General features: G+C 41.6%; 2 protein-coding genes across 2 annotated transcripts; one reads left to right on the forward strand and one right to left on the reverse strand.

Annotated features, from left to right (window-relative positions):
- The first annotated feature begins 2,996 nt into the window (after positions 1–2,996).
- slc5a10 (solute carrier family 5 member 10) lies at positions 2,997–22,502 on the forward strand. The gene is made up of 11 exons (XM_018684447.2): positions 2,997–3,092; positions 3,244–3,349; positions 3,861–3,941; positions 4,038–4,243; positions 7,450–7,585; positions 17,328–17,435; positions 17,536–17,686; positions 17,819–17,987; positions 20,613–20,828; positions 22,067–22,160; positions 22,295–22,502. The coding sequence occupies exons 1-11, from the start codon at positions 2,997–2,999 to the stop codon at positions 22,486–22,488; spliced, it is 1,557 nt and encodes a 518-aa protein (XP_018539963.1). The 3' UTR covers positions 22,489–22,502.
- On the reverse strand, positions 5,136–16,064 carry LOC108888455 (protein FAM83G). The gene is made up of 5 exons (XM_018684444.2): positions 14,707–16,064; positions 12,050–12,217; positions 10,651–10,775; positions 8,352–9,699; positions 5,136–6,366 (listed from the first exon to the last, which is right to left on the reverse strand). Exons 1-5 carry the CDS (start codon positions 15,196–15,198, stop codon positions 5,995–5,997), a joined length of 2,505 nt encoding a protein of 834 aa, XP_018539960.1. The 5' UTR covers positions 15,199–16,064; the 3' UTR covers positions 5,136–5,994.
- Positions 22,503–22,513: the final 11 nt, after the last annotated feature.

Raw genomic sequence — 22,513 nt, forward strand, 5'->3', positions numbered from 1 at the left:
GTTAAACCTCTGGTAACAGGAGGAATTATCACACCAAGAAAATCAGTTCTAATGTTCACACAGGCACTTGGCTATTGTTTTAAAACATACTTTACATACTATAACCACTGTGAGGGTTTCCTGGTGCTGGGCGTGTTATTGGAGAGAGTTAATTTTATGGAGATTTAGTAACTGCCTCCTGAAAATTACTGAATGAAACTCAGCACAGTTCAGAAACTGTTAAACACACACACACTTTCACTGACTCGTCTCAGCACTTACCAGCAGATGTGTTTAGACGCTAATGATTATAAACTTGTCATCGCCAATGATTGACCATCTGTGAGTGTGTGTGTCTGTGTGTGGGCATCAGCATGGACTCTGGTCCACATGAGCATCTGCTGTACTCCGGTGCTTACCCATACCACACACTCCATTATCCCCTAGCAGAGTGTGTGTGTGTCAGCGCTGCAGGTGCCACATTAAGGTGATGTGTTTAATCATCAATTCATGCAAGGGACTGCCCTCTTCACACGTACCTGTAACCACACTCTGTCTCAGGCTTTCGGTAACAGTGAGGTCAGCTTGTAGTTCAGCCGAGAGGGGACTTTAAGCAGGGGCTGGAGTGTGTGTTTGGCTGTTTTTTGTTCATGTGTTGGAAGACTGTGTGGTGGTTTCCAAGTGTTCTGGGAGTGTAATGTTCTTTTTTTGTGTTTAGGGTGTAGGTCCACAGTGTAAGATTGTGAGAGTGTGAATCAGTAAATCTTATTGCACAGGTGTGAGGGTTAGATTCAACAGGTGTGTGTACTGTGAGTAAAGGGCAACACAAGCTGTATTTTTTTAAGCGCTTGTGTATATTTTTGTGAACACTGAGGATGTCTAACTCCACCATCAACTTCTACGCCCTGTCGCAGTCCTTCAGCGTCTCTGATATTATTGTAATAGCAACCTACTTTCTTCTCAACCTCGCTGTTGGCATCTGGGTAAGAGTCATGTAGGGTGACACACACACACACGTATATATATATATACTGTGTGTGTGTGTGTGTGTGTGGATGCTCGATGCTCGTGTGTAACAGTTTTCTCTCTTAGTCATCATGCAGGGTGAGCAGGAATACTCTGAGTGGATATTTTTTGGCTGGACGGGACATGGCCTGGTGGCCGGTGAGTGTGTTTATATCCCATACTTCACTCCTTGCGTTGTTTTAGTAGATGAAGTGAAATGTTGAGCTTATATGATTTTATTTGCCTTCTGACTGGTTTTGAGATTTTAGTTTTCACATCGTAGATAGCAAATCTGAGCTGTTCTTTTTTTATTGGGCTTATAAGATGTAATTAAAGGCTTTATTAACAGTTAATAAATTAATTACCAATTCTTTATGGACCTGTTAGTAAAAAACAGGTTGAAGAAAGTGCCACTCCACCACAACACTTTGCTCTTTATTTCAATGAGTTGTTGGCATTAAAGAATGATCTTCCCTTTAACCTTCTCAGATGGTTTAATTTGAATAACTGAGTCAAAACAAGATTAAAAAAAATATCCAATTAGATTGAGAACATTACATCCAGGAAATGAAAACAAATATGTCGAGCAGTAGTTTGTTTTCTCTTCTTTCCTCTGCCGTTCATCATCTCATGACACATCAGATATATGTTGTGACTCTTTGGAGGGGCATGACCCACAAGTTGAGAACCACTAGATTAAACTAAGCCTTAATGAAGCAGATTAAATGAACTTCACCTCAACTAGCTACAACAGTGAAATACTGCTTTAACAATAATGCAATATATAATAAATTTTTCTGCAGAGAAAGTACTTTTATTTTGTTACTTTAAGTACAGTAAGTTTCTAATTCTTTTACTTATAACAGAGTATTTTTATGCAGTTGTGTTGCTGCTCAGTAAACGATCTGAACACTTTTCACTCACTGCTGTGTGCAGATTGCAGCGTCTCTCTTTGCCAGCTCAGAGGGCTCAGGTCTGTTTATTGGCCTGGCTGGGACTGGAGCTGCTGGAGGCATCGCCGTCGCTGGTTTTGAATGGAATGTGAGTAAAAACCACCTGTGAGATTATCAAATATTATTTATTAATAGCAACTAAACACGTCACAGTCTGGAATGAAGCAGATCTAGCCTGCTAATCCATCTACAAGTTGTTTCTTTGTGTAGTTTGCCGACAAGACAACAACAACAACATACATACCTTGCTGTCTAATTCCCTTTTAGAGCTGAAAAGGAAACAAATGACAATAGCATTACAATAGCTATTTTGCCTAATTACCTCTTCAATCATGGCTGTCTAGACAAAAGATAAAGATAAAGATAAAGATAAAGCTACTGCTTCTGCAGTGTGCGTTTGTGTTTGAACGTCTCTCAACAGCTGTAACAGAAACCCAGCAGCAGGGGCAGCAGCAGCAGAACTTTTTCAAATGCCATCCAGCTGTATTGGGTGGTTTACTCATGAGTACACAGGCCACTTAAAGAGTTAAATGTTTTTCTCCTCAGTTTGACCAGAGAGATTTTTCCTCCTGAAGCAACTGACTATGACAATCTGCTCATACTCCTCTGTCCTCTTTCTGTCTCTTCCTCTCTCAGGCCACCTATGTGTTGCTGGCTCTGGCCTGGGTGTTTGTGCCTGTCTACATCTCCTCAGGGGTTAGCTTGCACACACACACACACACACACACATGGATGCATGTCTGCTTGTTAAGGCTGGTTCAGCAGGTACATTTAGGTGCCAAGAGACATTCTCCTTACAAGCATTCCCCGCCTTTAAAATTCCCCAACAGGGTGTTACACTACAGTGCACATGCACACACACACACACACACACACACACACACACACACACACACACAAAACTGTCTTTTAATAACAAATTACCTTTTGTTTTTGTTGGTTCATAATTTAATGATTTAAACAGAAGTCCACCTTTACCATGTGCTAATTGGCATCATACTGAGCTCCCAGTTGTGGTGTGTTTAAAGATGTTGAAATGTGTGTGTTCAGATTGTGACGATGCCGGAGTATCTGGGTCGTCGTTTCGGAGGAGAGAGGATCAGAACCTACCTGGCTGTCCTCTCGCTGCTGCTGTCTGTCTTCACAAAGATTTCAGTACGACAATGTCTCTCTCTTTCACACACACACACACACACACAGAGAGAGAGAGAGAGAGAGAGAGAAACAACAAAACACTCCATTTGGCTGCACTGACTTTCCACCATTTTGCTATGAGACTGAATCTGTGTTGTGTTTCCGTGACCAGACTGACCTGTACTCTGGAGCCTTGTTTGTTCAGGTGTGTCTGGGATGGAACCTCTACCTGTCCACTGTCCTCATGCTGGTGGTCACTGCACTCTACACTATTGCAGGTACTGAAACAATGACATTCTACTTGTATCCTTCTCAGGACATTTTAAGTACAGAAAAAAGATTTTTATATACTTATATTTTGTAGTAATTTTCTTATTTCCGTTGCTATTATCCACACGTGTTCAACAACCTCGCTCACACAGTTTTATCCCATTTATCCTCTATCAAATTCACATTTCTGTGTGTTGTAAAATCCTTGGATTCCTGCTCAATGTCTCTCTTGCTCTTTTCACATCTTTGTGCTCCCTCATATTTGCCTGCATGCTTGCTCAACCTCACAATTTTGTCTCTGATCCAGCAACTAGTAGGATTAGGAGTCAATAGAGCAATAGTTACATTTACTCTGTGCTAGTTATTGACAGTGTTTATTTGCTCAAATAAATCCTTTTGATAACACATTTACAAAATATTATCTTTGTACTGTTGCTTCAAAATGTCCCATTGTGCACTGCAAACAATATCAGTGTTGTTGTGGATTGATACTAAAAACCCATACTCTTTTCTTTTCAGGTGGTCTTGCTGCCGTCATCTACACTGACACCCTTCAGACATTTATCATGATTGTAGGAGCAATCATCTTAACAATTACTGGTACGTACAATTTCCATCACTTAAAATCAAACACAAACTGCGCAGATGCACTCATAAAACAATTACTATAAGGAGTCGTGTGTTCCTAATCCACAGCCTTTAACAAGATTGGTGGATATGGTAACCTGGAGCGCGTGTACAGCATGGCAGTGCCCAGTAAGATCATTCCCAACAGCACCTGCCACCTGCCACGCCAGGATGCCATGCACCTCTTCAGAGACGCCGTCACTGGAGACCTGCCCTGGCCTGGTATGACACTGGGGCTCACCATACTGGCTACCTGGTACTGGTGCACCGACCAGGTACATCTACAGTACACACATGCAGTGTATGTGTATGCATGTGGCTGAAGGTGTAGAAGCTCTCACAGAGTTGAAGTGAATTAGGAAAACTTCATTGTCATCTTTTGATGTGTTCTGGTGGAAAAGTATTTTGTGTGTTTTCTATAGTCTTGGTAGGTTATCCTGGATACTGATTACTGATGTTTTGTCCTTATTAAGTCCTTTAAAAATAACATGGCTGATTTTTTTGTAAGGCATAATTAGAAATTAAATCGAAACTTCCACAATGTCTGTTAACTGTCCATGGCATGGAAAAAGCTGTGTACTCACTTAATTGTGGCTGGCCAAAGTTGAACCAGAAATTTATGATGTTTCCAGCGTACTATCTGGTAATACCCTTAGTCTGTTATCTTTGTTCTCTCCTCCAATTCAGTATCATAAAACACTTACTCACCAGGACAGCTACTACAGTAAATGGACCATGTATTGTTATTATTTTGACTACGGTTTCCAGGGTCAAGAATGATCTTTCAATCTAACAGTGAAATTTGTTTGATTTTGTTCGTCCTACTACCAAACTACGAGCCTCCATTCTACAAGCCTCTGAAACAGAAACGAGTCAGGCTCCACCCTGTTTCCCAGATGAAGATTTTCTGCCAAACCCCAACACCAGGCTTAAAAAAATCCTTTAGAAATCTAAAAGCTACAATTATATTTTTCCGTCTATGAGGCAAAAGCAGACATATTTAAAAATACCCCACTGTGCACATACACAGTCAATCAATTGTTCTGGATTACTTCCAGGTCAGCTGTCTGGGTGCACAGATGCTGTAGGATTGAGTTGTACACTTTCACTTTCTGAATGATAAACTTTCTTAAATATAAAGATACATAGTGATTTCCTTGAAGTGGCTAGAGGCATCAACAGAGCAACAATCTGTCTTTTTATTTACAACATTCACTTTTGGTCCCACATCAGTGTTTTTTAACATTACATACACATCTGCACAGGTAATCAATAATATCTGAAGCAATCAACACAGTAGCCTTACCCTCGCACCATCAGTAACCAATCACAGTGGTACAGCGGGCAAACATCATTGGCTGATCTTGCATGTCACAGATACATCATGTCTGCACATGAATGTGACAAATGTTACAGTACAAAATTCTTAAAAGAGAAGAAGCTGAGGTAAATTACAAAATATTTGTTCATAGAATTCTTTACAAGGATGAAGTGCCTTATTCAGCAGAGAAGAATATCACAGCTGACAAAATCTAGAATGGCGTTTGTTTGTCATCTACAAAATACCCTGCCTCCAGTAGCAATTTTAGCACATTTATAACAAAATTTGAGGCATCCATGCCAAAAAAAAAAAGTGTATTTATGCATTTGTTTGTAAACATACAAACAGATGATATGTTATTATCATAGTTCATTTCCTCCCAGGTAACAGTATCTTCTTCTAAAATCCATAATCAGCCAGTCACTACTGACACCATCCAGTCAGATGCCCTTAAGCAGGGAGCATTTGTTTGAAAAGAGATTTAAAGACAACAGCTCTTAAAATACACCATTAAATCAAATTGCCAACCCTTGTTGACATAGTCTAAAAATCCCAATTAAATAGTTTGTGTATGATGTAGCCTCAGGGTTTGAAAACAGGAAATTGCATGCATGCCAGAGATAGAAATGATTCCACATTGAAGAGTCACCAGTTTCCTAGCAGGAAGTTTTTATCAACAAACATCCTTGTGTACTTGAGGCAGCTCTATCTGCTAGCCTTGTTATTCTGAGACACTTTCTTCTGCGACACTCCTCCTCGTGCCCTCAAATGTCTAAAATTGTTCAGTTTTGAGAAAGAAACTCCTAGTAACCCTGACGGGTTGGGTGGCGGCTGTGGCAAGGCCTGTTCCATCTTCCTGTGTCCTGGGCTGTGGCGTCGTGGTGATCGGCCAGACCGCGGCTCGGCACGCAACTGGGTCGAATCGGGCTGCAGCGTTTGGCCCTGCCAGTACCGGTGTCCCCCTATCACGGGGACTGCTGCTCGGGCTGGGCGGTGGAAGCTTCCCGGTTTGGCAATGATTACTTTATTTGCTCGCAGTCTGCCGTCACGACCTGGAGATCTCGAGGTCTGGAACAACTAGACAGAGAGAGGAAGCAGATAGAGATGAGTGAAATCATCATGAAATCATTGTGAAATCCAGAAGAGTTACACATTGCGTTGCTATGGGTTGGCGGGCTATCGGAGTACCTCAAGGATTAATCCTAGGTCCTTTACTTTTCTCTTTTTATATTATTACACTGGGTCAAATGTTTGTTTTTTCTCATATATTGAGCCTAATTATAGAAATCTCACTGTCACATTGGGCAATAGTTTGACATTGCATGAATGTCTATGGGAATCAGTGCTAACATGATCAAGCGTGGCTAACAGGCTCCTACTTTCTGAGTGTAAGCTAGTTAGACTAGCTTGCTAGATTCCAATTTCCAAATGGCATAGGAATTTAACAGCATGATGCTTCCCCAAATGTTAAGGCCCAAAACCAACACTATGAGCTTGTTGAGAAAGGAAACATGTCTTGTATCAGTGATCAGTGCTCACAGGCTCATGGGCCACAGGGCTACGATGTGCTCCAGTTGTTATCTAGTAGAAGTCTCCTTGTAATGACTGCTCTATAATGTCAGTCAGCGGCTGCCATGGTAAAACAGGTTTAATCCTCTTTTAAAGTAAAAAGTTTTTAAAAAAAACAAAAACAAAACACTATCAGGAGTAAATATCATTTTAAACAATGTGGATAATTTGAATTTAAATTCCAACAATTTTAAATTGCCATGCCAATCATGTCGTCCAGTTTCCACAAATTCATTCTTTTTCCTGTCTAAGTCATTGCAACCAATCCAAGTCTCCACTTGCTCAGAATGCTGCAACAAGATCCCAAAGAAGATTATACATAACACCAATTTCAACATCCTGTGCAAGCAGATTTCAACATTTGAATTATTTTTAGGGCACATATGGGGCTGGTTTTTGACCATAGTTCCAACCTGCTGACTCTAAAACACATTTTTGAATAACATTTTATTGTTTTTGTTGTTTTTGCTGTTAAACTGCACTTAAGTCCTTCTTTATCTGATTTTTATTTATTTAGATTTAATTTTATTGTAAATTTTTAAAAGTGCTTTATAAATAAAATCATTACTATTTGTGTTTCTGTGTGTGTAGGTTATTGTGCAACGGTCCCTGTCCGCTAAGAACATGAGTCATGTGAAAGGAGCATCGATCCTGGCTGCCTATCTGAAGATGCTGCCCTTCATCTTCATCATCCTCCCTGGCATGATCAGCCGAGCTCTCTATCCAGGTGCGTGCACACACATGCGGGTGGATTACAATCACACCTTTTAATTAGGAAAAGGGCATGACATGTTTAGGCATAAGCAAGTAGTGGCTTGCTTAGACAACACTGATGAAACACACCCTTTTTTAGATTAATTTCTATAAACGCGTGGGAGACACTGTCAGCGTCTTTCCTGTAAATCACTGAATGTTGTCTTCTACATGAATGACAACATTATTCTTGGGAAGCTCTGTGTTTAGTGATTACTCACTAAACATTAAAAAAGCATTGAAAAGATTCAGACAAGCATTGAGTCAACATCTACTTTGGTGACTCTGTTATGTAAAACTGAAACTGACATTTATTTCCACTGATGATTAATCTGTTGATTGTTTTTCCAGTTAATCTGTTAAATATTGAGCTAATGTGAAAATAGTGCAAAATATCCTCCCCAATTTCCCCAAAGCCCACAGTGATATCTGTCAGTTCAAAACTCAAAGATTCAATGATGGATGTTATAAAATAAAGAAAAGCAGGGAATTCTTACAAACAAGAAGTCTGAACAGAGTATGATTTGGATTTCTCCTCGAATTTTAGCTTTTCTGTCGGTCAATGAATCAACTAATCGTTTCAAAAGGAAATAGTGAACAAACGTTCATCGCAATTTCTCAAAGCACATCTCTCTGCAAACCCTCATATTTGAGAGGGTGGAATCAGCAAATATAAACTTTCCATGATTTTCAACACTAGAGGAACAGTAATATTGAAATGATTTCTACTGGATGCTCACCTGTCCTATGTGCCTGTGTGGTGAGGGGTGACCTTGTCTGCGGAGTTGCTGTGATTGGCGGATGAGGGCAGCGCTGTCCTCTGATTGGCTGGGCTCCCGCAGGTCCAGCATACTCTGGGAGAGGCGGGCCATCATGTTGAACCCGTCTCCTTGGCGATGCCCACGACCTGAACCCGTCGTCACTCCGTTTGTCAGCGGGTCGCTCGGCTCCTGCTGGGAGTCATAGAACTCCTCCTCTGATGCCGTGGAGGCACTCGAAGGATCGTCATTTCCTCCTCGGTCACAGATGACCTTGGTGCTGTCTTGGCTGTCTTCGTCATTGCTCCCCGAGTCCCTGGCGTCGTTTGTTGATGTTATGCGGCCACGGCTTGGCGTCAGCTGCTCCTCCCGGGTTCTCTTTTGCCTAGAGGAGCCATCTAGGCTTTCCAATTGGTCCATCTTTACCAGAGTCACCTGTGGTTGCTCTGAAGCAGCAGGCTCGATGACTAACTGCACTGTGCGGCGTTTAGGAACAGGAGGTGCTGCAGTCTGCGTCTCTGGAGTTTGTTTTGCACTATCTATTGGCTGTGAATCAGCAGTAATGTTGGATGATGACGGTGTGTTGGGCTGCTGAGGGGAATCTGTTGTATCAGTTTGGTCTTTACTCAGAGCAGTGTGTGTTTTCTCTTTGACCTGCTTCTTGGTTGGACTCACAGGCGTAGGGGTGTCTGGACTTGTATTCCCAGTGGGATTTTTGGCTGTTCCTGCAGTGTTTGCTTCCTGATCTGGAGCAGGTTCCTCAGTCTGGGCTGGTACTGTCAGTGGTGAGCTGAAGCGTATAGCCTGGCTGACCTCAAACCTCTCCGACCTCTGTAGGTGAACCTGATTGGCCCGCTTCTCATCCCTGATGTTGATAAAGCCAATCACATCGCTGGGTGGGTCTGGCTCTGGCCAGGTGGGCAGATATGGGATCAGGTATGCTTTCTCCAGATTGGCTAATCCTGGGTGTAAGGGTGGCTCTTCAATAACCTCCTTAAGGCGCCCTTTCATAATTTTTAGTCCTGTGGGATTCTGAGAGTTCTTGTTGCTGGAGTTCTGGTCAGAAGAGGTTGGACTTATGTGGTTTCCCGTGGCAACCAGGGCATATTTGGGATTAATGAGCTTCCTGGCAACGGCAGCTGAAACGGGAGCAGGAGCCGCCTGAGGGAGCGGGTCAGGGATTGGTTCGTCTACCATGGGAACCTTGTTGAGAGAAACACCTCTGGACACGAGGTAAAGGTCACGAAACTGCAGATCAAACGTCTCCACCGCCTGTCCTGTGATCACAGTGATGAGGTTACGGTCCAAACGAGAGGAGGACCAGGTGAAGCTGGAATAACACAAGACACGGAGACATAAATTCACAGCAGTGATTCCTGTTTGTCTCATCTAAAAGCTTTCTTCTCGACTCCTCCTAAGATAACACAAATAGTAGTAGTTAAATCATTACATCAGACATTTTTGCCCTAAAGCCATTCTCTGAGCACATCGCAATTTGTCTTTCCTAAAGCTCCTGGCAGAGCAAGAGATTAGAGTATTTCTGCATAATCCAATAGATATAGTCCATTAGAGTATGCAGAAATACTGAATATTAGAAAACAATGACAGTAAACTATAGTGTGTGTGTGTGTGTGTGTGTGTGTGTGTGTGTGTTGAGGTGAAGGTTTATAATGGTTGAAGATATGTCACATTTTCAGAAATCAGAAATGTAAAGATTTTGTGGTAAAATTATACAATACTGGTGAAAACAGGTGCAGTCAATGCTGTCAGCCCATTCACAAGACTGTTTCCAGGTAAGTTATCGGGGGTGGTGCAACTGGCACATACAATGTCGTGACCATTAATCATGACAGCAGTGGAAAAAGTTCTAAACTAAACACTGACATATCATCTTATTAAGTTGTCATGGTGAACAAATTAGCTAACAGTTGGCTAACTCCAGGGAGAATCACCTGGCTCTCTACCTGCTAAATGCTCCACTACATTCACCAACCAGTTTATCTGAGCTTTTTGCTGATAACAGCTGCCAGGTGAGACTTGATGAGAGCAGTGAGACTGAACCAGCTGCCGGCAGCAAACCAAAACAAAGAGCCGAAAGAGACCAAAACCGAAAAGCAAAAGGGGAACTGCAGAGCCACATTCTTATCTGTGGGTTTATCTCTTAGAGTGACCCCTTCCATATTAGAAATAGTTATTGGATCTGTTTCTAATGTCAAAATATTGATTAGTGCAGCATTAAATAGTCAAAAATGCACAACAGACTGTTTAGTGCACTGCTCACCTGTATGAACCAGAGATGGCTCTGTCTCCATCTACCAGGAGAAACTTCTGGCTCAGTGAACCCCGCACCTTCTGTGCCGACCGAGTGAAGAACTCCACACCTCCGCAGCAGCGCACACGCAAATTCTAAGCACACACACATACATACAGAGTTAATGCTGTGTAAACAAAGGCTTGTAGGGATTTAGCGCTCATGGGAGGAAGGATTTTAGTGAACAAAAGGCAAATAAAGGCAACAAGAGAATAGGGAGACGGAAAAGGATGAGTTTTCTTGTTGCTCAAGAAGAGCTCCTCTCTATTAATACCACCATAAACTCGTGTTGGCTGACTCTACAGGTTAGTGCATGGACAGTATTTATGTATGTGCATGCTTGTATGACACACCCTGCTGTGTTTGTCTTCAGCCCTGTGATAAGGGTGTGGTTCCAGGCCGAGCGTTAACCTCGTAAGTAAATGTTCTGTGCGAAATCTCACAGGAGACACTAACCATTTGAGTCGTAAATGCTCATAATAGCAGCGGAGATGGCTGATAACAAAGAAGTTGAAAGAGGGGGATGTCCGTTGGTTAGGGCTATGAGGAACGAGGAAAGAGAAATGAAAGAGAAACACAAAAAGTAAAGTTTGGTTGTACATGGTTTATTTATTTCCTGTGGCACCAGACAGGAATGTACTTAGTTAGAGTTCCTCTGGCCTCCAGTCTAAATTTTTGAGAAAAGCCCCGACGATACACTAAGTATTTTCTGTTACTGCCTCAACCAGTTCAACTTGCCGGCACATGCACCTTATTAAGGCCTGTCCCTGTTATATCGACATCAGTCGTGTGACCTACTTTCAAATATTTCCCTTCTATAATAATATACTTAATATCAAAAACTTTGTGTTTGAATGTTGGAAATTTGAGCTTTTTGAAATAATCATTTACTACTCAAATTCAAATAAGATTTACTGGCATGACAGTTCAGAAACCTACATTGGGAAAGCAGTACAAAAATCCTTAACGTTGACAATTAGCAATAAATGTACAATAATATGCAAATATCAACCATCGTGGCAAATGCAATATTATAAAAGGCAATAAATAACAATTATATTCAATTCAACTCATAACCATACCGGACAGAGAAACTGTCTGTTATTGTGCACTTATACAAGAGTAGCTATCTGGGGCAAACTGATGGACAAATGATTTGTGCACATGGGCGCAAAACGCCTTCAGCGTTGAGTCCCTGGTTCGACTCCCAGCAGGCTGGACCATTTACTTACTGCATGTCATTCCCCCCTACTCTCTGCCCACATTTCCTGTCTCTCTCCTCTGTGGCTTTCAAAAATTAGTCATCTAAATAGCTCCTCCCCTGGCTTATCAAACCATCATCTGGGTGTGTGTGTGTCTGTATATGTACCTTTAGGTGTCCACGGTGCATATCAGCTCTTCCACACATGGAAAGAAAGCAGGGGACTGCAGCAATGTCCAGGATTATGTATACAGGAACTCTGCGTTTGTATCCTGCATCCAACAGGTCTCGAAAGATATCCACGTCTGTAAACACATCCATCACCACGGCTATCACCTACACACACACACACACACACACATAAAAAGACAAAACACACACAGGAAGCCACAAATGGTGTTAGTGTTTCCTGATCTGCGTGGGTGGGTTCGATTTAAGCTGCTCTTATCAACAATATTAACGCCATTAAATCCTGAAGGGAAGCTGGGCATTTCTGAGAACTGCATCTGAACAATAAATTAACCCCTCAAAGACAGACAAGGAGACTTTTCTAGCTGTCCTCAAACTATAGATGTTCCATAAAGACACTGCTCGAAACAAAGAGTGTTTTGCAGGGTGGTGATGAAGTGTGAAGTGGTTGGACAGCATGTGTTGAACAGCACAGCAGGACTAGTGACTGCATGGTATGCTCTTCACACAGCACTGTCTATTCACTCTTCACCTGACCCAGTTCTAAGTTTAAAGCAGCAGAAATAAATGGAGTTTTACCCCAAACACTAATGACTTAACGAACAAGCTGAGGATGAAAACTGCTCTGGATAAAGCTACTCAGTGAACTTTGAGATCAGAGGACTTTAACAGAAATTTCAAATTAACTTTACTCCTCGGGTCTAATCACATGCTATGAAACATGGTCTGGAGAATCATAGAGAAAGTTAGAAAAACTAGGGGGTAAAAGAAAAAGATGTAATACAGTAAATGCTCCTTAAGAAGCACAATACTATACAAACAAACTCTGCACAGGGAGCAGTTTGTTTGTAGTTAAGTTCACTTGGAAAACAGCCTCAGACAAAAAGTTGTTTTTGAGCCTGGATGTGTTGGATCTGTGCTGCCCTCCAAGCAGTGGAGTTAAGTCTAATTAAAGTTTAAATGCTTCTTTTGTTGTTCTGGTGCAGAGCTAGGCTACTACTGTATATGTGCATGTGCCAGCATTTATGTATGTGAGAGGTAAAGGTTTTGTACAGGGTGCTGGCATGTAACGTATTCAGTGATGTCAGAGAATGTTTTTCCACTAGCGTGTCAAGATCAGACTTGTTTCATTAAAACGTTGTTGGATGCATGTGTGAGTTGGCACATGTGAGAGAAATGGAGAAGGGAAAGTAGGTTTGTGAGACAGGACAGAGACAAATAATGAGATTCAGTCCAAAAAAGCCAACGTCTGATTATTTTTGGTAGATATGTGATAAAGCAAAGTGCAGAACAGACAAGGAAGTCAAACCTCTGATCACAGTCAATCTTAATTTGTCAGTGATTTCACATAAGGTAAACAATGATGGTGAACTAGAGGAAGGTTGATAAAAACACTTGATAATGTCATGCAGCTTGGCACAATTAGCACTGCAATTAACAATTATGTTCATGACAATTATTTTCTCTGTTCGTTGCTCACTAATTATTTTCTTTAAATGTCACTGAGCAGCGAAATGTGCTCATTATAACGTCTCAGACCCAACAGTCACATTGTCAGATGTACTGCACAAAAAACATCTGCAGTTTATTATCATGTATGACAGAGTAACCTGTAAAACCTGGAGAAGCTAGAACAAGAGAATGTGAATTTTAAATTGGCTACCCATTCGTTTTCTATTAATTAACTTATCGATTAACCAACTAATCATTTCCTTGCTGAACACAAAAGCCCTGCAAAACCTTTGTGAAACTAGTAAAGTGCTATTCTTCACAGTGCCACATAAGCAGAGCTGTGTAGCGTGTGGTGTTGTGGTAGAGAACTGCATTATACACTGAGCAACCAGAAAAAATAAAAATAAAACTAAAACCATGATGTAATGTGGTGCATTCAGTAGCAGTGCAATAAATACCACCTTACCTCAGCTTTTGTTCAGATTGTTACAGTGGTTGCCTTTGTTTTCACTCAGTGTTGTGGTACATTTTGCGCCTACATAGTGTGGTGTTTTTGTATTGGGCCATATTACATTAAAATGTGTTTTGTTCACAACAATTATATAAATAGAGAAGCCAAAAAACACATTAGAATATAATTACATTCCATACTTCAACACAACTGTAATCTTGGACTGGACTTGAGATTTAGCCCAGTGGTTACCAACCTAACACAAGATAAATCTGAGAGGTTGTTAGATGATTGATGGGCGAGGAAAGAGGAAAAACTAAGTATCACAAACACAGTTCTCAGTTTTTTCTCTAATCTTTGATTATTTTGTGAAATACTGAATACTTTATGGTTGTGCATTGTAGTTTATGGAGTTATCAAGTCAAATCTTGATCTTAAAAGTAACTACTAGCTCACTGTAGTTAGATGAATGAAGTGGAGTACACACTTTGATTTTCCCTCTGAAATGTTTGTATGTAGTGCATATGGAATAAAAAGTAGTGTAAAATGGATATACTCAGATAAGGTACAAGTATCTCAAAATGTAGGCTACTGAAGTAATTGGGTAACTGCATTTAGTTACTTTCTGGCACTGGTTTCTGTTTTTTTTTCTGTTCGACTTTGCTGGAGAGTCCCTGAACTTTCTTTATCACCACATTATAACATCATCATCATCACCATCCTCTTCTCTCACCTTCTGGGCTGATGCAATGGTCTTCCGCACCACCTCCTTGATGTGCGTGTACCCTTCGGTTGGAGGTTGGGTGTGCACGGTGACACGAGTCACCCCTCGGTAAGAGATGGCCTCAGGCCAGCCCAGGTCCAGCTCAGCCACCGAGGCCTCAGACCGGTCTGGCCAGTACTGGAGCGACACCTCACCGTCTCCAGCTTCTTCCCCGGACCCCGGCGTGAGGTTGCCCGGGCCCGGCGTCTCTGGTTTCTGATGATGCTCGTACCCGGGCCGGTAGGCCTCCGCCGTGTGCACGATCCGCTCCAGCTCCGGTTCTGAGAGGAACTCCCGGACGCCATGCTCGCGGGTGTAGTCCGTGAAGGCGTCGCGGCCCTTAGTGATGAGAGCCTCGAGGGCCAGCCGTTGGTCTTCGCTGTAGAAAAACTCCGGTTTGCTCTCGCTCACGCGCCAGTTGACGTGGTGGTCGTCAAGACATTGGATCTGAGACAGCGCCATGGCCTCGGTGTACACACCGGTCAATAAACAGTTAAGTACTGAAACCACTTTGACCCAGTTTCCAGTTGTCGGTCCGTAGGGTCAAACCTCGAAACAGTGCGATCTGTCATTACGGTCCATAACGTGTCCGCGTGACCTGGGCCCGTTTCGTGAAATCCTCCGGTACAGAACGATTTTAATCAGAGGGAAATAAACCACCAGGACAGTTCCTCAGCACGGGCTCCGACTCAGCCCAGATCTCAGGTTACTCACCCACACTCACTCAGGTGTTGTTAGAACAAAGCTCCCCCCTCCTCCCGCCCAGGGCCACGCCTTTCACCTGACAGGGGCCGGGGATCTGCAGCGGCGGCCCGGTTCAGCTGCTCCAAGCGCCCCTGGGGCCCGGCAGACATGGAACAGGCAGGCGGGTAGACAGACAGGCAGGCAGGCAGCTGTCTGGGTGGATGAGTGTATGTAAGTGTCTGCCAGTGAGTCAGTCCAAAGCGGAACACTCACTTGAGATAGAGGAATAAGTCATTAATCCTCCCTTTTAAAAATGTGTTGAAACTGTGCGTGACTAACTCCCAACTATCGCGCTGACGAATCACTTTTCCTCGTCTCTTTGTCGGAGCTCAAGTCTGACAGCGGCGGGTCACATCTGTTAAAAATGGCAACTGTTGAGTTCCCCCAAAGACAAAAAAAGTTGTAAATTTCACAAACGTGGCGCGTACTAGTCAACAACTTTCACTACGGTCCGAGTCCACCGCCGTTTGTCTTCTCTTATGCTCCTTTTAAACTCCAGCTTTCAGGTCCGGCGTGGTGAAGTTACCGGTGTGTGTCTGACCCTGGAATTCGGCAACGGAAGCTCAGTTACCGGGGGCAGATAGGCGGAGTGTCCGGTAGTTGGGTGAGGAAAAGGGAGGGTTGAAACTCCACCCTCCTGCCTGGACAGGGATGTTTTTCATCCCATGTCGAACCCCTACGAAAGACAGTGTGATATCTAACCCAGTATGATAAGTTTTAATGGCTCTATGGGACTTTATTGTGTTTTAAATGGTGCATTCTTCTCTATAGGAGCTTATAGTTACACTTTTAAACTTATTGTGGTATAAGATATAATATAGGATAAAGTTAGTTGTCCTATTTAGGTAATCCAGAGCACACACTCAGCGTTTTTCTCTGTGATTGCTGGTCAGTGATGTTTCACTGAGAGGTTTCTGCTGATAAAACATTGTGAGAAATAAGTAATGAATGTCTGCATGAGTTTTAAGAACAAAATGAGGTCAGGTTTAAGGTTTCCAAGCAACAGACAAATGACCCTTGTTGTGAGTCCACTTCTTGCCACCTAACAGGTTTAATATTAATGTTGTGTATCTAATGTTCAAAATATTCAAAGTAATGTGCTTGACATTGCAGAGATCATTTAATGTCACAGTGTATTTCCAAGACAAGGTTTATTTGTTTATTTGCTCAGCACCTTTCAGCAATAGGGAAGTTCAAAGAGTAAAATAAAGCACAGAATGGAGTTTGAAAATTTAATTTACAGGATTAATCAAAGGGAAAATGTAATGAAGGCCACTTTTCTTTGTGAGTCTAATGTCCTATAATAGCAGTATGTATAAGAATTGAACATGATCACACCTTTATTATTATAGCCTACATATTTCATACATACAATGTGGTTCAAAGTGCTTATGAAACATTAGGAAACATAGCATTAAGATGCAATAAAAGAGGATGAAATGAAATGACAATAATTTTTTTTTAAATAGCAGTTCAGCAAAATATTGTTTTATACATGTACAGGTCACATTTTTTGAGCAAAATTTTGTAATCTTTGTTAGTTAACAGATTAGTAGAATTAAATAAAAAGCATCCAGTTAAAACACTTTTAATGCAAAATAAAGGCCAATTATTTATATATATTATATATATAATATTATATATTATCACTGTCTTCCATAATATACATTTATATACATACATTTGTTTCAGCGACCTATTTAAATACTGAGCTAGGGTTTTAGCCCAGTTCGCCTGCATGTTCTTAAGCAGAAATCAGAGACTACATGAATTCTGCATGAGTAAAATATTCAGTTTCATCTTCAACTCCTGTGTGTGAAAGATATTTGACTGTCCTCATGTTTCAGACTCTGTGGGATGTGTGGATCCTGAGGAGTGTGTGCGAGTGTGTGGAACTGAAGTGGGATGTTCCAACATCGCCTTTCCCAAACTGGTCATTGAACTCATGCCAAGTGGTGAGAACGCAGCACATTTTAGTCTCTGAACGTGTCAGTGCTTTGATACGTTTTTATTTCTCACCCGCATGTATCTGTGGCATCTGTGTGTGCATGACAGGGCTGCGGGGGCTTATGATAGCGGTGATGATGGCAGCTCTGATGTCTTCGCTGACCTCCATCTTCAACAGCAGCTCCACACTCTTCACCATGGACATCTGGAAGAAACATCGCCCCCAGGCCTCAGAGAGAGAGCTGCTGCTAGTTGGCAGGTATTGGCAGTGGTCAGAGAAAAACCCTCTCAGTGCTGTGGAGGGTGAATGTTTCACACCAGGATCAAGAAGGAAAAGAGAGGCTTGTGTGTATAGAAGATGAAACAGATCTGCTTTACATGTTTTTTGCAGGATTGTGACAGTGATCTTGGTGGTGGTGAGTGTGGTGTGGATCCCCATCCTACAGTCGGCCAACAGTGGACAACTATATGTTTACATCCAGTCTGTGACGAGCTACCTCGCTCCACCGGTCACTGCTGTATTCACTCTGGCTGTCTTCTGGAAGAGGACCAATGAGCAGGTACGTGACACACACAAAAACACATGCAGGTCCTCTAGGAATCCACACACATATAACAGTTGGTGCTGCAACTTCTGATTATTTTATTAACTATTAATCTGACTTTTCCATTAATCAGTTCATGGTTTTGCTGGTAAAATGCTAGAGAACAGCAAAAAAAAAAAAAAAATTACCAATCACAAGTTCCCAGAAACTATACAATGTCTTCAAATCACTCATCAATCTTCATCATACACAGGAAACATACATGAGTGAAACTTGTCCAGACTTAATTCAAAGATTACTCGACTCTGGACACTGAACTACTCAGCAGAACATTCTGGAGTTTTGAGGTTTTCCTCTGTGCACTGTTTGTCCTTTCTCCTGCACTGTACTGGTGTGCAGTTTTATTAGCCTCACATGGAATCCAGTTAAGTGCAAACATCCCACATCTTTGTGTGGAGTCCATGTGTGTGTGTGCACCATAAAGTTTGTGTGTTAAGAAGAGTATTGTTTATTATTTCCTCTGCAGGGACGGGCATGAGTGTGCTGCTCTTTCACTTTAACAAATGAAAGTGATTGTTTTTGTCTGATAACAGAGTGCAAGTGAGGGAAAGTTATTTGAAGATAAAGAAATCAGAGTCGGGTGAAAGAGATAACAATGCTGTAGTACGAGTGTGTGTTAGCCTGGAGCTCAAAACACAAGTGTTGAAATGCTGTTCAGCTACAAGTAAAGACCAGTCTGCTGGATATTCAAGATTCAATCTCTGTTTTATTACAGACAAGTCCTGGGTGTGTCTGCTTTCTGTTGGCATGCTGCTCAACTACAGAAATGTAGAGGATTTTAGGTTTTTCAGGGTGAAAGGGGTTTTCCCCTTTAATGTAATGTGAATTTTACTCCTATCCACCTTTGAATGACGCTTCAGTTTATACTTTATTTTAGTTTCACCTTTTACTTTTATTACAGTGGATTTACAATGAAATTGCCTGTGGATACAATGTGAGTTGGCAACAGCCCAGAAAATACTGATTTGGTAATTAGAAGGTCAAAGGATGTCTTTGTTGTTATATAAAATCATTTTAAGCCATGCTAGTGGTGTATGTGGCAGTGTCAGTCTGTCAGTCTGTCTTTCCATCACTTTAATCCAGACTTAAATATATCAACAACTTCTAAACAGCTTGCCATAATGGTATTCATGGTTAACATGAAATTTTGGTACACACATTCTTGTCCCCTTCAGGATTAATCATAATAATTTTGTTGGCCCTTTAACATTTCATGTAGCACCATCAAATGTTATAATTTGTCTAATATAAAACACATGGAAATGACAGTGCCATCAGGCTCAGTTGTACTGTACTGTGTTTATTGCTAATTAGCAAATGCCACAGTGCTTACACACATAAACTAAGATATATGGTAAACATCTGCTTACCATTAGCCTGTTAGCATTGTCCCTGCAAGCATGTTAGCATAATGATACTCAGCATTTAGCCCAAAGTACTGCCTGAGGACAGTCTCACAGAGCAGTTAGCATTGTTTTAACAGCACAACTTACTACACATTAATGTATAGTCACTGAAATGTGGTTCAAAGTTGCCTAGGTGTCTAAAAATGTTTTACATTTATACAGAATTTAGCACAGTGTAAATCCAGATGCCTGCAAAAGACCAAATCCATGTATACTGGAGGTGCTATAAAATGTCACAGCCGTCTCTTTGTTGACGTTAACATTTCACTTGCGACAGTACAGTTACACAAAAGGTGTGAACTTTTTATTTGTTCAGCTAAACACGTTGAGGATATTGCTTTTAAGAGCAAATAGTGTTGACTCATGGGGTCAGAGGGCACACATCACCGCACAGGATGTGTCACATGCTGACGCTGCAGAGAACAAACAAGTCAGACTTATTTATGTGGGAATGTGAGGCACTCTTTGAACTAGAGCAGCAAATATAGCTCATAAAAATATCACTAAACCCTGTAATTAATGTCATTATATCTAGCACATGCAGCATCTTACAATGTGGAAATCTCTCTCTCCCTTTGTATTTATCCTAGAAATTAACATTTTAGGAACATTACAAAAAAGTATATGTCCTAAGCTTCACATTAACTTCAGCCAGGAAAACATTTCCCAATAATTGGCAACGTCACAACAAAAATAACTGTTACCGTAAATGTTTTTATTCACATGTACAGAAGGAGATCAATGAGAGAAATGGTTTAGAGTAAAGAGCATAAGGAATGAGAAAAGGGAGGGAGGAGGACAAGTGAGAAAATGTAATGACAAGCAAAGTAGAGGTATAGGTGTTTGCTTTGTGTGTCTTGACAGGGGGATTGTTTTGATGTGAGTTAAGTTGAACCGCACAGATCACATTCTTAGATGAAGGCTGAAAAGAGAAGGAGACAGAGAGCTATTTGTGTCACTGCACGTGCGCAGAAATATGCGACACGTCAAAGACGACAGATTATAGTGGTGGGAAAGTGAGAGTTTTACGATCTGAACACACCCAAGTGTGACCCAGGGCTGCTCCAGGAATTAGATTGGAACTGTCAGCAGCAGGAAGATCAGTTCATGACTTCAGGAGGCCATATAATGTCATCTGCATTTGTTTGTATGTGTGTGTTTTGTGCATTTTCAGGGTGCATTCTGGGGCCTGATGGTGGGTTTGGTGGTGGGTGTGTGTAGGATGGTGTTGGAGTTTGCGTTCCCTCCTCCCAGATGTGGCGTTGTGGATTCTGCACCTGCAGTCCTGCGTGGTGTCCACTACCTCCACTTCGCCATTCTGCTCTGTGGCCTCACTGCTATCGTGGTTACTATAGTATCACTGCTCACGCCACCACCCAGCCCTGAGCAGGTGTGTACACATAGATATGGTAAATAACAGAACTATTAGGGAGTTAAGCTTATGTAATATAGTTTTTCTGTTGATACACCTGTAATGTTATTGACTAAAAAGAAAACAGGGATGAATCTGAGGTAAAGAAACATGCAGCTGAACATTTAGGAGCAGATTATCGGCCTTTATGTTAGAAGACGGAGGCCTTGCCTATCTAAATCCAAAAGATCAACAACTACAGAGTACAGACTTGAAGTACAGTAGCAGTACTGTTGCACACAATAGAATAACACACCAAATGCTTCATATTTCAAGTCTTATTATTTTAGGTGGCCCATTTTTCACTCTTAGCATGGCCCCTGTATGAACTCAAAATGCAAACAGCAACCTTACTGACAAAACATATTTCAAGAGAATTAGCCAAAACTAGAAAATCAGGCAGGTTTTCTTAACCTCCTCTGTTTCCAGTAGACACACCACTCTTTTATCACATTCATCCATAACCTCATATGTACAAACTATGCTCGCTACATTTATCTACAGCCTCCCTTGTCCACATAGATAACTAATGTCAATGTTTGTCAGTTCTTTATGTGCACCAAAAATCTACCTAAGAATCTATTGCATAAAAATATAGCACTTGCAAACTATAATGCTCTGTGATGTAGGTGAAGCATACGCCAAAAATAAAATACTCAATATTCAATCAATACAATATACAAGACTGTAAATGCTCTCTTGTGGAGACTTAGATTAGAGGATTGATACCACTCTCATGTCTGTTGAATATGAAGCTTCAGCCAGCAGTGGGTTAGCTTAGCTTAGCTTAGCATAAAGATTGAACATGGGGAAAAAGCTAGCCTGCCTCTGTCCAAATGTAACTAAACTCACCGACCACCCATCTCTGAAGGTCTCTCACATATTTCATTTATATGTAGATTAAGAGGTGTTGGGAGATGACTAGTAGTTTCCCTCTCTTTCCATTCTTTGTACTAAGCTAAGCTAACAGACTGATGGCTCCGGCTTCCTATTTATTGTACATGCATGAATGTGGGATCAATTTTCCCATCTAACTCTTTATAAGAAAGCAAACAGGCATCTTCCCCACAATGTCGAACTCTTCCTCTAAGTCAGGATATTGTCATTAAAGACCCACATTCAGCCTCTCTACATTAAAATAGGCTATATTTATGCCAAAATTGAATGGCTAGTTAGTAAATTACATTTTGTTGCATTTCCTCGCTCTCCTTTTCCAGGTGTGTAACCTGACGTGGTGGACAATAACTGAAGGGTCTCAAAGAGAAATTCCTCTTCAGAAAGTGTCCTCTGTCAGCCACCGTAGCTCCCAGGGTAAGAGTCTGGATGTTCACATCACTTGGAATAAAACTAGCCATCATGTGATAAATAGTCACCTACACACACATGCTACTATAACTGTTGTTTGAGTAACTTCCTGTATCTGCTCTGTGCGTGTGATGCTGCAGGTTCTGAGCCAACTCGGCGAGTGACATGTGGCCAGGGGGTGGGATTGTGTATCTCAGCAATGCGGCGATCAGAGGAGACTCCAGCTCCCAGAGTTCCCAGCATCAGAGAGAGCGTGTTCTGGTCCAGGTTCTGCTGTGCTAATGCGCTCCTGCTGATCAGCATTAACATTTTTCTCTATGCATACTTTGCCTGAGTGGAATATCACATTTAACATCCTG

The sequence above is a fragment of the Lates calcarifer genome, linkage group LG5 (assembly GCF_001640805.2).
Source record: "Lates calcarifer isolate ASB-BC8 linkage group LG5, TLL_Latcal_v3, whole genome shotgun sequence".
Lineage (NCBI taxonomy): Eukaryota > Metazoa > Chordata > Actinopteri > Centropomidae > Lates > Lates calcarifer.

Excerpts from the sequence above, each read along its gene's own strand:
- LOC108888455 (XM_018684444.2), bottom strand. The coding sequence starts at position 15,198 with ATGGCGCTGTCTCAGATCCAATGTCTTGACGACCACCACGTCAACTGG. Across the intron at positions 12,218-14,706 it reads CCATTGCATCAGCCCAGAAG|GTGATAGCCGTGGTGATGGA; the intron begins GTGAGAGAAGAG and ends GTGTGTGTGTAG. Across the intron at positions 10,776-12,049 it reads TGCACCGTGGACACCTAAAG|AATTTGCGTGTGCGCTGCTG; the intron begins GTACATATACAG and ends GTGTGTGCTTAG.
- slc5a10 (XM_018684447.2), top strand. The coding sequence starts at position 2,997 with ATGCCGGAGTATCTGGGTCGTCGTTTCGGAGGAGAGAGGATCAGAACC. Across the intron at positions 3,350-3,860 it reads TGCACTCTACACTATTGCAG|GTGGTCTTGCTGCCGTCATC; the intron begins GTACTGAAACAA and ends TTTTCTTTTCAG. Across the intron at positions 20,829-22,066 it reads CACCACCCAGCCCTGAGCAG|GTGTGTAACCTGACGTGGTG; the intron begins GTGTGTACACAT and ends CTCCTTTTCCAG.